We start from the raw sequence: 15,530 nt of genomic DNA on the forward strand, positions 1-15,530 counted from the left end.
TCCGCATGGTAGCTGTGTAGGGTGTCCAGCGGGGCGGCGCCTCTCCGCACGGTTCGGAAGCTGTCTACCTGCTTCAGCGCGGCACAAATATTCGGTCGCGCGTCACGTGCCCGGTTGCCTTCCGTGACGGCTGGCTCGTGCCCCGTATGCGTCACCCGTTTACCACGAGCGGCGCGATGGCGCATACTACCAGCGATTCGAAAATTAATTGTAAAATTGCCTTATGCGCGACGAGAGCGCTGTGAGCCGAGCGTCACGGTAGCGCCGGATGTCCTCCGGGCCGGTCATGGCGGCGGTCTTGTCGCATTCCGCGACACGCTTGAGCAGGAACCGCGCGATGCTGGCGTCCCGGAACGTCAGGTGGTCCAGCACGGTGGCTAGGAGGTCCACGTATAGCAGGATGAAGTAGTGGACTATGCCTTCGGGGTCGCCCTTTCTGGCGCGCCCGATGTGCTTCATCAGTTGGCGCGGCAGGCGGGCGCCGCTGCTGGCGCGCAGTCCGTGCAGCGCCTCCGCGGGTATGTGTTGCGAATCCACCGCCGCCGAAACGGCTTGTCGAAAGTCAGGGGAAAAGCAGACCGACAGCTGCGCGACCAGCGCTATCACCACTCTCTTGGCATGCTTAGCGGCGGCCAACGCCTCCACGAACAGCCTGACGATCCCACGCACGCGTGCCGTGGTGTGCTCCGACTCGTAGCCCAGTATAAATCCACGATTTTGGCCTTTGCCGCTCCCGGAGCTCGCCCCGGCCGGCGACACTTCGCCGGCGGCGGTTGGGGTCACTGCCCCGTCAGCGGCACCACCGCCGCCGCCAGTTTTATGTTCGCCAGCGGCGTTGCCGCACAGCTCCGCCGACGAGCGCGGCGTTACAGGTCGTGGAGGCGCCCTGAGGCTGACGGCGAACGAGTCAATGATGACGCAGAGCAGGAGCGACTGCAGGCATGACGCCAACCTGCAGAGGAATATATCCGGGTCGTTGCGGGCGAGCGTCTTGAGTGCCTGTTCGGCCAACCGCTGGCTGTTGAGCTCCTGCGAGACAATGTGGCAGAACACAAACGGGATAACGGCCTCAGGGTTCGTTAGCCTGTTCACGAGGACCATGTTGCAGATCTCCAGTATCATCACCGGGTCCGCGCCACCGCAGACCGACAGACTTCGTGCGACGTTGTTGTCGACCGCCAATAGGGCGACGAAACCCTCCACGAACCCGCCCAGGCAGCAGAAAACTTCGTTATGCGCGGTGCGCAGCGCGTCGGCGCTGGCCACCGCGCTGTCCGGCTCCGAAGGCGAGGCCAGTCTGCCGTACGCCGTCAACAGCTGGTAGAGCAGCATCATGACACATGCGGTCATGTTTTCGTTGTTGAACATCCGCGCGACGCGTTTGACGCCCTTGAATTCGATGCAGACGATGTTGCGAAGGTTGATGAACATGCGGGCGACGGACTGTACGAGCATGCCAGCGACGTTGTAGAGACCCGCGCCGTAAAAGACCTCGATCAACGAAAGCAGCACGTCGAACAGGCCCTGCGCGCGGCTTTTCCCGCCTGAGAGTTCCATCGAGAGGTCCGCGAACTCGGCCACGCAACCCAGCTTCCAGGCGCTGCGCAGCAGGACGTTGTACGACATCACCCTGACGATATCCTCTGGCGCCATGTGCTCCGCACCTAGCACCGACTGCAGATTCGACAGGTATGTGAATGCCTCCTCGAATACCGCTGTGATGTGGTGCGCCGAACCCAGCGCAACCAGTAGCTGGATGGCTGCCCTTGTGAGTGCGGGCGCGTCAAACGAGAGCAGCTGCACAACGTTGGATTCCACCTTCCGCAGGTCGTTCGAGTACCCCGATGCTATGGCCACCAGGTTGCATACCAGCACCACGACCTCCATGCGACTCGCGTCGAAGGTCTCCTCGGAGTCGCAGCTGAGGTAGGGCAGGAAGTAGGTGAGGTACGACGCGAAAAGCTCCGGGCACACCTGGCCAAAGAGCTTCAAGACGCACAGCACCTCAGCGAGCACGTGGAAGGACGCGCCGTCGCTGCGGCGGAGCAGGAAAAGGTCCAGCAAGAGGCTCATCCACTTCTCCAGTGCCGATTTGGCATGGTTGGCGACGGCCTCGTGAAGCTCGTGTTTGGCCAACCCGCGGAGAAAGCCGGTGTCTGAGCTGCTTTCCACGTCGGTGATGTGCGATTTGTAGTGCTCCAGCACGCGCTGGACGTAATTCTCACGCGCCTTGAATGCGCACATCTTGTACAGGATCACCTTGACGAAACGCTCCGCCAGGGCCACGGTGCCCTCGTCCATGCGTCCCGTCGACTTCAGCAGTGGGTTTGCGGTGCTGAATAGGCTGTATGCGAGCGTGTTCAGGACCATGTCGCGAACGGGGGGCTGCTCCCTCTCAAGGTCGCACGTGCGCTCGGCCACTGCCGATATGGCAGGCATGACGCCCATGTCAACTCCCTGTCGCCTCACGTACTGGAACACCGCTTTGCACGCAGCCAGGCGTACTTTCCAGTTGACGTCGCGCATTGAAAGCAGCACCCTGCCCATCAGCTGGTCGCCGATGCCCTCGGCCGAGTCGGGGGGTCGGCTGAAGAACTCGCACATCAGCCGAGACGCGGTCAGGCGCACCATGTAACACTGGTCGCCCATACACGCCACCAGCAACTTGCGAACGACGTGGTACCGCAAGTAATCGAACCGCCGCGTGACAACCTCGTAGAGGAAGGAGCTCGCAGAACTCAGCTGGCTGTACTCGTTGGTGGTGTACAGGACGTTGGTCATGGTGCGCCATATCCCCAGGTAGAGCTCGTTGTAGATGTGGTATAGCACAACCTTAAAGCACAAGCCGGCTTCGGACGCATCCTCCAGGTGCAGCAGCCTCTGCGGCGGAAGGAGGAAGTACTGCCCGAGCTGCGCGTCCATCGGCCCGTCGAGTCGATGCCCCCTGGTGGCCTTGAAGAGGCGGTAGACTATACGCGCAAAACGCAGCAAACGGTCGTCGTGGTTGTCGAGGCCATGATCGAGTGTGTCGTGGGTCGTCAATCTCTCCTGCACCGCCACATCGAATTCTCCGATGCTCGGGCTCAAATTCAAAAAGCCTTCATCGCGGTTATTGGTCGCACCAATGGCGTCCGCTGCATCCACGATGCTACTTGGTTCCTCGTCATCTTCCGTGTCGTCAACCGACTCCGCAACTTCCTCATGACTTTGGCTGTCCGTTTGAGTGGCGCATGGTGGATCATCGGGTGATAGCGCCACTGATTCGCTCATTGCGGACGAAGGCATATCATCGGTACACTTCAACCGCTTCAGGTCGCCAGCATGTTCCGGTGAGAGAGACGTAGAACCCACGGCTCCCGACGGCCGGCTCTCCATGCGGCGCTTAAGCGGTCGGCTTGTCAAGATTTCGCCGGCAGAGTTCACGCGCGCGATGTGCTTGAGCGACATCAGGAGCACCAAATCACTGGTGCTGCCTTCTCTCAGCGCGTGAACACCCAAATGGGTCATGTACCGCTCGGCCACCTCGTGCAGGGCCTGGGCGTCGAAGTGGCGGGGGTCCGAGGCTGCATGCCCGTCCCCGCAGCCTTCCAGCAAGTTGAGGTCGAACACCGAAATCTTGAAAAGCGGGGTGCTCATGCACTTGAAGCACGACACGTACTCCGGTAAGAATCCGCACGATTCCTCCACGGCGTTTAGCACAGAGAAGACGTAGCCGGAAATGGTCTGCAGCACGCGCAAACAGCGGCGCTTCTGCAACACGCTGCTCTTTGGATCGCGCGCGCACTCCATCATCAGCTGCGCAATGAACAGCAGCATGAAATGGCCGGCAATCTCGTTCGGCGCCGCTATCAGGCTCTCGACCAACGCTTTGAGGAAGGCGAAGTTGGCCGACAGTGACGTATCCACCAACGTCTGCACCGCATTCCGGCAGTCGTGGAACGCGTTGCTCATGTGCACGCCTGAGAGCATGAGCTCAAACAGCCGCAGCAACAGCGTCGTGATGAGGCGTGAGTGGGAGGCGCCGGCGTCCACCCTGGTTACCACCATGTTCAACAGCGCGCTGTACTCCTCCATGTTGGTACACCGGCTGGCAACTACGATCATGTGCGTGCGCAGTGATGTTAGTATGCCCGCCAAATGGCTTGGCGTTTTGAAAGCAAGCTCAACGCAGACGTCCATCAATGGCCGAGCGACCTCAAAGGGGAGCTCCTTCGATATCAGAGGCGGCAACGCCCCAACGAGCATATGCAATATCTCGGAATCAATAGCATCCCAATCCCGATCTGCGACGGTGGCGAGTGTCCTTGCGGTCAGCGTCACGAACAGCGACAACCTTACCGGCTCCCGCTGGCCCATCTCCAGGAACAGCAGCAACACAAAGGCGAGGTGGGCGCCCTCAATCCCACATGACTCCGATGCCAACTGCATAGCGTTTTCTACGCTTTGGCGCAGGTTTTCCACCTGCTTCAGATCTAGCGTTCGCAAAATTTCAGTTACGCGATGTCGGTTCTCCACAAAGGTGTCACTGCTATCTACCATGTCCGTAACCATAGTTTCATCATTTCGTACCGGCGACAACGCGTCTTTATCGACTGTCGAAGGAGCTATATCTATCTGGCACTGCGTGACTGCACAATACCCCGTATCGTCGTCAGCGTCAGCGGGCTGCTGCGTCCCCTCCTCTTCCTCATGGGTCACTTTCATTACTGTGTCAGCATCTGTTTCATTGTAAAAATCAACTTCATTTGAATATTCGTGATTGGTGACACCTTGAATCTCGTTAAAAACTTCATTTCCACTTTCGCTCGAATCTAACATGGGATCCTGCGCCATCGATTCGTCTGCCTCTGTTTTTACCGGGAGATCGGGTTGCGACTCCGCTGATTCACCTGGGGCGTCTTGCTCAATGTCCTGCGTAATAACAGTTTGGGGCTGCTCAGAGTCTGCAACTGCTGCCGAGTCATCCAGCATAACAACATCCTGGATGTCTGCCTCACCGTTAGCAATGGTAGGTAGGTCATGGTTTTCCTGGGAATCCTCAGCCTCACCAATAGGTTCAGATCTGTTGTCCAAGTTACCATCTGTTTTGTATACGTTATCTTCCGCATTCTCGGAGTCTACCTGGTGCACATCCTCGGACACGAGATAATCGTTCGTCGATGTTTCTGTATCAACGTTGATTTCGCATTGTTGCAATACCGTATCTTCAGACACCATTGCGCCCTCTTCGCCAGTCCGCATTTCTTCCGTATCATTGCCCACCAAAGGTTCGTCTACTGCATGAACCGCCACAGGGCGTTCGTCGTGGCCGTGAAACAAGGAATCACTGGCGTTGACAGCTACTCCATCTGGCGGCATAACATCGCCAATAGATGTCGTTTCGCAATCCAGCGGTAAGCTTGGATCTGCGATGCTGCTGCTCACCTCATGGCAATGTTCCGATTTGCCCGGCGTGCAAATGGTCTCGGCGTGTGGCTCATCAACCTCAGCTTCTTGCAACGCGTGACTCGGTTGAGATTCAGATCGCAATGAAACTGTGTCTTCGATCCAATCCAATGATTCTTTCATTCCAATCTTAATGTGAGCATCAACGGGCGTGTTGTGCGGGTCTTGGCGCTCCACTTCATCGAGTTCCGAGGTCTCCGCCCAAAGCATTGCCGCCGTGGGTAACATCCGATTTTGCTCGCCGCTGGCTGGTTGGGGTTGTGATTGGCAGGCATCAGCGCCCATTGCATCTTGATAATTTGTGTCGTTGGACGCATCGATCTCGGGCTCAGTAGAGGCGCCTGCCTCCTCTGGCAACGACGGCGGGTCCTCCGAACTGGCAGCTACATCTTCGCTGTCAACGTGGTTTGCGGCGAAGTCTTCAGCGGCTGTGGATGCGGCGATGTCTTCAGCGGCTGTGGATGGGGCTTGTTCCCGCTCCTGCGGCGGTGCTTCCGACAGAGCGACGTCACCCTGCGGAGATTCCCCGACATCAGCAACCTCGGGCAGCGGCAAGACGCCGCCATCACTGCCGTAATCTGCTACAACTTCGTGTATAAGCTTGTCGTGAGATGGTGAGTGTGTCGTGAGCCGGGTTACCTCGGCTACGTCGGTTGTGCTCGGCGACGCCGCGGTCCCGCATGCCTCATCGGAGTCCAGCACCTCACCAAGCGTGAAGTATGACGTGACGTCCACCAGAGGCGAGTTCCGTGTATCCAGGAGGAGGCCCTTGCTGCGATCGCGGCGATGAAACCTGTCTACAACGGCCTTGGCGAATGCTGTCTTATCGTGTCTATAAAAGTCAGCCAGACCCGTGCTGTCGACGCCGTATAGCGTGACCAGCTTCGACACGGCCTCGTATCCGTAGTCGGGAGCTGAATGTGTAGCCTCAGGGGGATCAGTTTCCGCCACCGCGGACCCTGGATGTGTGCCTCGGGCTGGCCGCCCCCCCTCAGCCTCGGACCTAGGTATGTGCTGCATCTGCGCCATCCAGTGGTCCACAGGGTTGGAGGCGAGGCAAATATTTGTGGCACGGCCAGCAGCCCCCTATGTGCGATATCAGTTTGTGAATTTTCGCCACCCAACAGCTGCGCCTCTCTCGCCACAGTCATAATTAAAAATGAGCCGACGCAGCCGAAGGCGGAGCCGCAGCCGCGACTCGCGGCGTAGAAGCTACGGGCGCAGTTCGTATGGCAGCTATTCGCGCAGCAGATCGCTCTCTAAGGTTAGGCGCGGTTCGTCACGCGACAGAAGGCCGCTTTCCAGGTCACGCGGCCGGAGCGATGACTTCAAGAGCAACTCATCGTTTATTCGTAAGTTTTATCCGTGCATAAATATCCGTTAGTTGCCCGTGTCGCCCGTTGCCCAGTACGGTAAAGCCCCGTCGACGTCGGTCTTCTACGCTCGACTTCTACCCTGTGTCGTCGGCGACAGCAGTAGGGATTGTGCATTACTGCGAATGCACGATGCGGTAATGCAGGCGTTGGCTCGTCGCGCCGCGGTGATCGGCCGTGGGAGGTCGGAGAGCACGCCTCCATCCAGCCTGTCCCGGCATATGCCCTGTTGTCACGTCATCTTCTCTGCATAAAGGCTTCTGCGCGTCATCAAACGCGCTGTTAATGGATTTGACACGCATGCCACCGCCATGCAACGCCACGTTAAGTTGAACGGCCTCCTAAGGGGCTGCGATGTCGGCCTCGTGACGCCACGCACTTGACCTACGTACGTTAGATATCATCGTCAACCACCAGACTTCAGAAGCCAACTCATCGGGCTATCACGGGGCTATTGGCTATTCGGGGGCGTGCAATCTGCTTCCCCAACGGGGGGTGCCGACCTGCTGCGTGTTGCTGCCAAATGTGGCAACTCGTGGCTCACCTGGCGGCGAAACGCTGGTACCGTACTGAGAGCCGACGCATGGGCTTTGTATGTCGTTTGTGTGCTATTTGGCGTGCATCATCGCTTCGATGTTGTTGTAACACGGGAATCATGGTCGTCGCAGGTGATCGCAAGAGGCGCTCCGAGAATCGCAGCTCCGTCGGATCACGAGGCAGCGTGCGGAGGAACCCAACGGAGAGATCGCAACCGGTCCCATCGCAAAGCACGGTACCGGCCAATCATACGTACAGGCACGATGCTCCGAGGCGCTACCACCCCCGGCAGCCGCCGAGGCTCCGCAGGGGCGCGAACAAGTACGAGTCCGAGGACTTCAAGCAACAGCGTATGCAGCAGATGGAGGCTGCCAACAAACACAAGTACGACATGATCAGCAAGCGTCAGGAGCGCATCAAGAAGCTGGCGGATCTGACCACAGAACTGAACTCGCTGGTAGGGAAACTGTCGCTGCTGCCCAAGGATGCGCCGGAGCGTGAAGGGGTGTCGCAGCAGATCCAGGACGTGAAGTTTGCGATGAGGCGGTTGCAGATGGAGAGGGAAACGGTGCCTAACAAAATAGACAACCGTCAGACCAAGCTCCTGTTCAAGGAACTGCCCGAGTGCGCGAAGGGTCCCGGGAAGCTGGCTGAGTGGATCGCCGGCAACGCCGTGATCCTCCTGCCGAAACAAATCGCAATGTTAGCCACAGCTGCGCAGGGTGCGCTGATCCAGTACCGGAACCATGGTGCAGCGGAAACGGTAAGTAACTCGACGACGGCCGCCGGCTGCCTGCTGTGCGAACCTCTCATGGGCGTTCAGGTCATGCGCTCCTGCAAACTCCACGGCATCGAGGCGCAGTGGGCTCCCGTGGAGCACGAGGAGGGCGACGGGAAAGGCTCGGAAGCGCCCGCCAAGGCCGAGAATGCGGCTGACGTTGACTATAACCTTCTATGATCGCCTGCTGGCGATGATTGTTAACGGTACTTAGCCATGGTGTGAAAGGCCGTACTACCAACCATTTCCCACATGGGAGCGCTATGATCATTTAATAGAAGTTCGCTTACAGACGCTGCTGTGCTGCGGTTGGCCGCGCGCCCGCGGATGGCCGGCGCTGCCGTCGGCGCCCGGCACGGTCACATCACGTTTACTGCTGACGATGCAAAAGGCAGCCAGCTCCAACCTCTCCAGGCTTCGCTTTATGCAAAGGGGCGAGAAGCCGCAGCAGAAACCCGTGGAAGTTGCAGAGCGGCTCCTCGACGACGAGGCCGCCTGGGTTATCGAGGAATTCGCGGAAGTGCACAACGACCACTGCGCTGCGGAATCCCAGCCTAAAAAAAACCTCAGCAAGCAATACGCCAGCAGGTGGGTGTTAATTTGGGCGGAGCGAGTGTCAGCGGCGGCCGCCGATTGGACCGTGTGTCCACCGCCTTCCAGGCTGCCGCGGGCCACTCACTGACCTGTTACAAGCTAATGAGCGCCATGACGCTCTCGTATGTGGCAAGTGTGTGCACAGTTATAGCTACCTCTGTTGATGCTTTGCGGCCCGCCGTTGGCGAACTGACGTAACACCCCCGCAGGAAATCTTTCAACGGAGCCAACCCGTATATCGAGCGCCTGATGCAGGCGATGCGCAAAAGGCGCTGATACATCGACCCCCGTCAGGAGAGAGCCCTGCGGAGGTACTCGAGCTGTTCCTCCCTGCCGCTGGGCCACCGGAAGAAGGGCACGTGCACGACGCGGTAGCCGGCGAGCCCGAGCATGAACTGCTTCACATTTGAATTGTGCGTGTATGTCAGTCGGTAGTCGCATCCGTTGCGATTCAGTAGCTCGTTCGTTCTGCGCAGCATGCGGCGATGCATTTCTGCGACACCTACCTCTCGTTGAGGGCTGTGTTGAAGTGGTAGGGCCCGTCAATCTCCACCACCGTGCCCGCCTTGCGCAGCACAATGTCGCACACGTGCGAGCCAATGCGCACCTCCTCCTCAACGGCGTGCCCCAGCAACGACAGCGTGCTGCCGACCTGGCGGTGGAAGTCGCTCGTGCGAAAGTCCTTGCTGTAATCCACGGCGCCGCACACGGTTAGCGCCTCGAGCCGCTCCAGGTCGCCGTTTAGAAATATGCGTTCGAAATTGACGCCCTTAGACGCAAGGTAGTCCACCAGGAGCCGTGCGTTGCCCCTCATGCTGCTCACCACATCCGCGTCCAGCTCGGCGTCGGCGCCGAAAAACTTGTCGTAGTGGTCCAGCAGATACGTGATGATGTTGATGCCGATCTGGCGCACCTCGCGGGATGTAGGCAGCGCGTTCGCCGTCACCAAGCTGCCGACCAACTGGCTGAGTGCCACCAGCAATGCCACGGGGTGGCGCTCGCCAGCGCAGAGCGCCTCGAACTCGCCTATGTCGGCCAAGCGAGACCGCATCCGGCGCTCGAATCCGCCGCAGCGGACTTTGCACTTCTTGGCCACGTGCAGGGCGATGGCGATGTTGCGGAGCGATTTAGACCGCAGAAGGGCCGCCTGGTGTTGCGCAACGATGCTGCGGAGGATGTGAGCGTTTAGCGTGCAGTTGATATGCGAGGACAGCATCAGGTATCCGGTTACTGCGTTCTCGTGGAGCCGGCGAACGCCGGACAGCTGCAGCACGATGGACCTGCCCAACAGCACTATCAAGAGCGACAGCTGGTCGTAGCCCGGCAGATGGAGCAGCGGCCCGTATTTCGCGCAACAAGCGGCGCACGCACGCGGCAAGGCCGCCTGCCCGACATTACACTCGCATACGGGGACAGCTACCTCCCGCGTATCCTCGGCGAACATGGGAGGGCCGTCGTTCCATGCACGTGTATGGGTGTAATGCGAATCACGCGTTGTGTGCATCGAATTTGCGCTTTCACTGCCGTTTCGGCGCGATATGGGTATGCGATGTGGATGGCCATCCTTGTGCTCGGATGGTGCTGAGCCCATCTCGTCTGTCCCCTGGTGGATACGGGCTGCACCGTAGGATGCGGGGCCAGGGTGGTCACTCGAGGGCGTTACGTGCGACGGCCGGTTGAATTTCATATGCCTCAGGGCTGCACATATGCGGCGGCACTGTCGCAGAGAAAAGAGGCGGTGCTGCCCGCCCCGCATGCGGCGATTCATCTCGCAGATGAGCAGCAACGGCAAATCAACGCCCTCCTCGTTCTCCCGCAGGTCTCGCGAGCGGAACAATTCGAGCATTTCCACGAACTCCTCGGCCTTGAGGTGCGCCAGGTAGCGCTGGAACCCAGAGAACACACGGCGGAGGTCGTCCCCGCAATCGAACACTCCTGTCCGCACCAGGCGCAAAAACGAGGCCACATCGTATTCTTGCACACGTTCGAGGTACAAATTCGCAACTGCCGTGCGGGTCCTTCGCTGCTGATTGGTCAGCGGCGTACACTGCGGAAGAGAAAGCGAGCTGCTGGCATCAAGGCACGTGGCGCGGGCCGCCCATACAATCCGGGGAGTCAACTGCCTCCACATGGTTGGCACAACTTACTTTTGTCGCAAATGTAGCCGTTAATATGCGAGAAATTTCTCATCGCTCGCAGAGCATCGGAAGTCCGACACTCCAAGATTAAGGGACTAACCCGGTAGAAAGAATACGGCACCGCACCTTATCCGGGACTTAGCGCGTCCATCGCTCCGAGGGACATTAATATACCGCCGTCTACGGTTTTTACGCCGGAACCCACGAATATGTCAACATGGTGATCCGGAAGAAGGAGGTAGATGGGTTGCGCGTGGTGAGTTACACATCTGCTAGACAGCACAGCGCCGTGTGCTTCGTCGCTCCGGCGCCGTTAGACACCAGCGGTTCGTGTGTGTACGACTCTCGCCGCGGCGTGGCGTGTGGAATCCCGGCCGCCAGAGCTGCAGCGAGACTGCAGCGTTGCGCTGCCGGCGCACGTAAAGGGGTCGCTGTCTGGTGCACTGCCACAAGCACAATCGGTGGCAGTTGTTTGGTAAACGGCTGCACTCGAGTTTAGTGTCTGTTTTGTGCCCATTATGCGCTGTTCCAGCTCTGTCTTACGTTTTGCAGGGCCCATTCTCCAAGGAGGAGGAGAGCACCCTCCGCGGGGCAATCGAGAACTATGTGAATGAGCAGTTTGGCGGCGACAAGGAGGCTGCCATGCGCAATCTGGTCACACAGCGCGGCAGGGAACCGTCCGACGCGCTCCTCATTGGCAGGAGTGCGCTGCCGCACCGGCACCCGAAGTCGATCTACAACTTCATTCGCAGGCGCATCCTCCAGCAGAAACTGGGCAGGTGGACCACGGAAGAGGTGTACATGCTGCTGGATCACTACTTCAAGAACGAGAACTCGCAGGACGACGAGTCAAAGAACAAGCAAAGGTGGCGAGGTGTAGCGCACCAGATAAAGCGGCTCCCGGAGCAGGTCCACGACAAGTGGAAGGAAATCCGGCCGCACATAGACGTGTATAGGCGCATTTTTGAACAGGATGACCTCAGCAAGGAGGAACGTCTGGACTTTATTGCGCAGGTCTGCAGCGGCAAAAGCTACCCCGCGCAACATCTGTGGAAAAGTGCGAACGGGGAGAGTCTCTCGGTCAGCGCGTCGAAGGGAGCGCCAAGCTCGATCTCTGTTCAACGGAGCCATCTGGACGAGGAGACGCGCAAACGCGTGCACGAATACATAGTGCAGCTCGTCGAAGACGGAACCATTCGGCCGCCCGTTGTGTACAACATCCCGTGGATAAAAGTGCGAGATAAATTCACTGCGTTCTCGGAGTCTCAGATCAGGCTTGGGTGGACGCTGACCACGTTTCCCGTCGCCATCAAAAAACATAACCCAGCGTTCAGCAAGCTGGTTGTCGCCCGGTGTGGCATCTACCTGATGTACAAGAGCCGGAAAATACCCGACCGGCTGAGCCATGTCGACTTCGCGGATTGGTTCCCACAATTACCGCATTTGTACGTCTCGATGTGCGTGAACTCGCTCCTGAACAAATGCATATCGAGGTTCAGAAGGGGCACACTCCGGAACGCCGACGTGCGCTACGCCAATGAGGCCGTTGTTAGCGGCGCCGACCTGTCCGCGTTGAAAAACGCCAAACCCCCGGAAATCCAGTGCTCAATCAAAGCCATAGAGAACAAGGAACCTTCAAAGTGGAAAGAGTCCACGGCGTTCTTCAACGACGAAGGGACCAGGAACCTGCTCTCCGGGCACTGTCGGAGCGCTGGCTCCCGCTGGGTGGAGGTGAAGGGGGGGCGGTTGTACCTGTCGCTCAAACGGCAGATCAAGCTGGCATACTGCGAGACAAGGGCCGACAAGCACTTCGAGTCGGACATGTCTATTCTCGCATCCATCTCACCATGCTCGTTGCCCACGATGAGCGACGACGATCCATGGTGGGACTACTGGCAGCCAGACTCGCCGGAAACCACGAGCTCCAACTCACGCTTAGTGTAACACCTGTCTTCAACGCCCTCACTGTGTGTCGTATATGTGGCCAGCCGGGCATGCAACGTGCGCAGCCTGGCGATCTCCGACAGCGCGCACACCGCGCGCTCACATTCCGGCGTCGTCATTCCATGTGCGCGGCATCGGGCCACAATCTGCGCTGCGTGGGAGCCGTCAGCCGTGACGAGCGAGGCGTCGGCCTCCGACAGGCAGCTGGGCAGCCCGGCCGTGAGCTCGTCGATGTGGCTCTGCACGCGCTTCTGCAGCTGCGGACCGTTGCTGCCTGTGAACTGGCTCGCCAAGGCAGCCGCCGTGTTGGGCAACGGCACGCGGCGCGACCTGTCGTCGGCCTTGCGGAAGTTGATCGTGTCCACGCAATGGCGTAGGAACGCGTACTTCTGGTGGTAGGCGCGTTCCTCGGCGGTCCGCACCGAACGCCAACACGCGCGCTCGAAGTTGGCGGAGAGTCGCTGCACCTTCTCGATCTTGTACCTGCGGGACAGGCGACTCAGCTGGGCCAGCGCCTGGAGGCTGCTAGTCTTCACCCGTGCTCGGTTCCACATCGCCGGCGCCAGCTCGTAAAGCGTTTGACGTAGCCTAAACGAGCCGGGGTGTACCTTGGGTGCAGTATGGCTGGTGTGAGAGCAGCAACATCGCGGCGTCAACGAGCTGAGCAGGCTGCTAGGCAGCGGCGCCGCTGCCCATTCTAATGCGAAGCGCCGACTACGGAACAGTTTTGTGCACGTTGAAAGCTGCAACTATTGTTATAGCGATAGTCAAGACTCGTGTCTAGCTACGCCGGTGGTAGCGGCACACCCGCTACACACCGACGTCGGACTATGGTCACCGGAGAGCACACATTGTAACGTGACACCCTCAGGTGAAGCGTTTGGCCCAGTAGGGCATCATCAGTGCGCCTTCTTGCTAATGAGTGCGACAGGCTGGGCGTCGCTATCATCCGCGCGGAGGCAGGCAGGCAGTCTGCCAAGTCGTCACCATACCTTAGAAAGCAACTTCATGTTTTCCGGTGTCTGCCAGACCAACTTCTTGGGCTTCGACCACCCGTTCTCCGATTCCAAACGGCTGATGACGTACACGTCGTCAAAGGTGGTCAGCAGGAAGCTGGTGCCATCGACGCCGAGCTTGATGTCGCTGACCACTTCGCGCAACTGAGCCAGCAGCTGGTACGTGTTGCATTGGTCCGGCAGCAACGTCTGCAGCACCACTTCCGTACAGAACGTTGACGAATCCGCTAGAGACTGTTTTGCATCAACGAGGGGGGCGGTGTGGAAGTCGAACGGCAGCTGCATCACGCACAGCGATACGACGTAAGGTGACCCGTCGTGGCTGCAGCCCGATACCAAATGGGTGATTGCGCCCTTTTTGGCGCCGCGGCAGTGCAAGTAAGTCGCAGACTTGTGCGGCTGTAGCTCGTCGGGCCCCAACTTGAACACGAAACAACGCAAGGCGCCGTCAGAGCACCCGGCCACGACGGTCATGCTCGTGGAGCTCGATGACCTTTGCCTGAAAGCCAGACACTGCACGTCCGAACGCTCGCCGGTGCACCTGGAGATGCTGTACAAGTCGGTGGTGTCCACTTCGGCTCCACTGCCGGCCTCGCCGTCCATCTCCTCAACCTTCCCGGTGACCGGCAGAAATACCACGGTGGCGCGGCCCTTGCTGAACCCAATCGCAACCCAGTAGCCCTTGCGTTCGCGGAATGTGGCCAGGCACGTGTTAACCAGGAGGCACAGAGCACGCGTGCCCTCGTCGTGCTCAGGGTGACACGACCCAGTCTCCGTGCCGCTGGAGAGGTCGTAAAAGGTCAACGTGCCGGTGGGTCCCAGCGATACCAGTGTCGACGTGCCAGGCAGGTAGTCTACGTCCACGCACTCCCCTAAAGATTCAGGAGTGACCTTCGCAGCCGGGTGCACCCTAACGTCAGGGTGCACGAAACCCTCCTGGGTCAAGGGGTCATTGGATATCTTCAGCAGGTGCTCAACAGTCTGCTCGCTCGTGTCCCAGATGTAGATGTGCCTACAGCAGTGTGTGTGGTTGCGTTATCGGGAAGCTCGGCAGACAACACGCAGACATGTAGACACTTGTGAGGGAGGGGCATGCCGAAATGCCAACGGGGTCCACGTAAGACATCAAAGCTGTCGGCCAACTCAGCTTCTATTTCACATATACACCACTGTACGCGCTACTATCTGGCTTCGTAAACCGCTTGCGAGCTGTGCAGGATGGGTTTCACGTCGTGGATTACCAAACGCTGTCCATGCGCTCGGCGACAGAACCCTGACGTCGCGGCGACTACCCTTTTGGGAGCGCGCGAAATCAACACATCGCGTACGTAACGAACATTGCGCCGTCAATGCACAGATGTAACACGTTGGAATACGTAAACGCCGAACAAAGCGAACCTACCCTGCTGAGGTAAAGCATACCAGCTTCTTGCTGGCGCCCAAAGCCAGCAATTTGCCCGCGCTGCCGCACATACGCGTCAGCAGCCCGACGAATTCCATGGTTTCGCGTTTGAATACTGCGATAGAGGAGTGCGAGCCGTGGAATCCGAGGTACGCGAGGCGGTCGTCGACGGCGACGGCGGCCAGCTCACACACCGGCCTGCCCTCGCGATACATCGTCAAGTAATCATAACACTACCACGACGTGCCATAAATACAGCAATTACGATATCAACAGTGTCCGCCAGTGCTGCGCGGAACCTCA

General features: G+C 59.0%; 6 protein-coding genes across 6 annotated transcripts; 2 read left to right on the forward strand and 4 right to left on the reverse strand.

Annotated features, from left to right (window-relative positions):
* Positions 1–204: 204 nt before the first annotated feature.
* BBBOND_0100560 (hypothetical protein, conserved) lies at positions 205–6,474 on the reverse strand (the record flags this gene model as incomplete). The annotated part of the gene is made up of 1 exon (XM_012910459.1): positions 205–6,474. One exon carries the CDS (start codon positions 6,472–6,474, stop codon positions 205–207), a length of 6,270 nt encoding a protein of 2,089 aa, XP_012765913.1.
* A 999-nt stretch (positions 6,475–7,473) lies between these two features.
* BBBOND_0100570 (hypothetical protein, conserved) lies at positions 7,474–8,313 on the forward strand (the record flags this gene model as incomplete). The annotated part of the gene is made up of 2 exons (XM_012910460.1): positions 7,474–8,118; positions 8,179–8,313. 2 exons carry the CDS (start codon positions 7,474–7,476, stop codon positions 8,311–8,313), a joined length of 780 nt encoding a protein of 259 aa, XP_012765914.1.
* Positions 8,314–9,017: 704 nt separating this feature from the next.
* BBBOND_0100580 (hypothetical protein, conserved) lies at positions 9,018–10,858 on the reverse strand (the record flags this gene model as incomplete). Its single annotated transcript, XM_012910461.1, has 2 exons — positions 9,018–9,195; positions 9,234–10,858. 2 exons carry the CDS (start codon positions 10,856–10,858, stop codon positions 9,018–9,020), a joined length of 1,803 nt encoding a protein of 600 aa, XP_012765915.1.
* Positions 10,859–11,082: 224 nt separating this feature from the next.
* Positions 11,083–12,809, forward strand: BBBOND_0100590 (hypothetical protein, conserved; the record flags this gene model as incomplete). Its single annotated transcript, XM_012910462.1, has 2 exons — positions 11,083–11,121; positions 11,418–12,809. 2 exons carry the CDS (start codon positions 11,083–11,085, stop codon positions 12,807–12,809), a joined length of 1,431 nt encoding a protein of 476 aa, XP_012765916.1.
* Positions 12,755–13,363, reverse strand: BBBOND_0100600 (hypothetical protein, conserved; the record flags this gene model as incomplete). The annotated part of the gene is made up of 1 exon (XM_012910463.1): positions 12,755–13,363. One exon carries the CDS (start codon positions 13,361–13,363, stop codon positions 12,755–12,757), a length of 609 nt encoding a protein of 202 aa, XP_012765917.1.
* Positions 13,364–13,792: 429 nt separating this feature from the next.
* Positions 13,793–15,442, reverse strand: BBBOND_0100610 (hypothetical protein, conserved; the record flags this gene model as incomplete). The annotated part of the gene is made up of 2 exons (XM_012910464.1): positions 13,793–14,837; positions 15,228–15,442. 2 exons carry the CDS (start codon positions 15,440–15,442, stop codon positions 13,793–13,795), a joined length of 1,260 nt encoding a protein of 419 aa, XP_012765918.1.
* Positions 15,443–15,530: the final 88 nt, after the last annotated feature.

This window comes from Babesia bigemina, assembly GCF_000981445.1.
Source record: "Babesia bigemina genome assembly Bbig001, chromosome : I".
In the NCBI taxonomy this organism is placed as follows: Eukaryota; Apicomplexa; class Aconoidasida; order Piroplasmida; family Babesiidae; genus Babesia; species Babesia bigemina.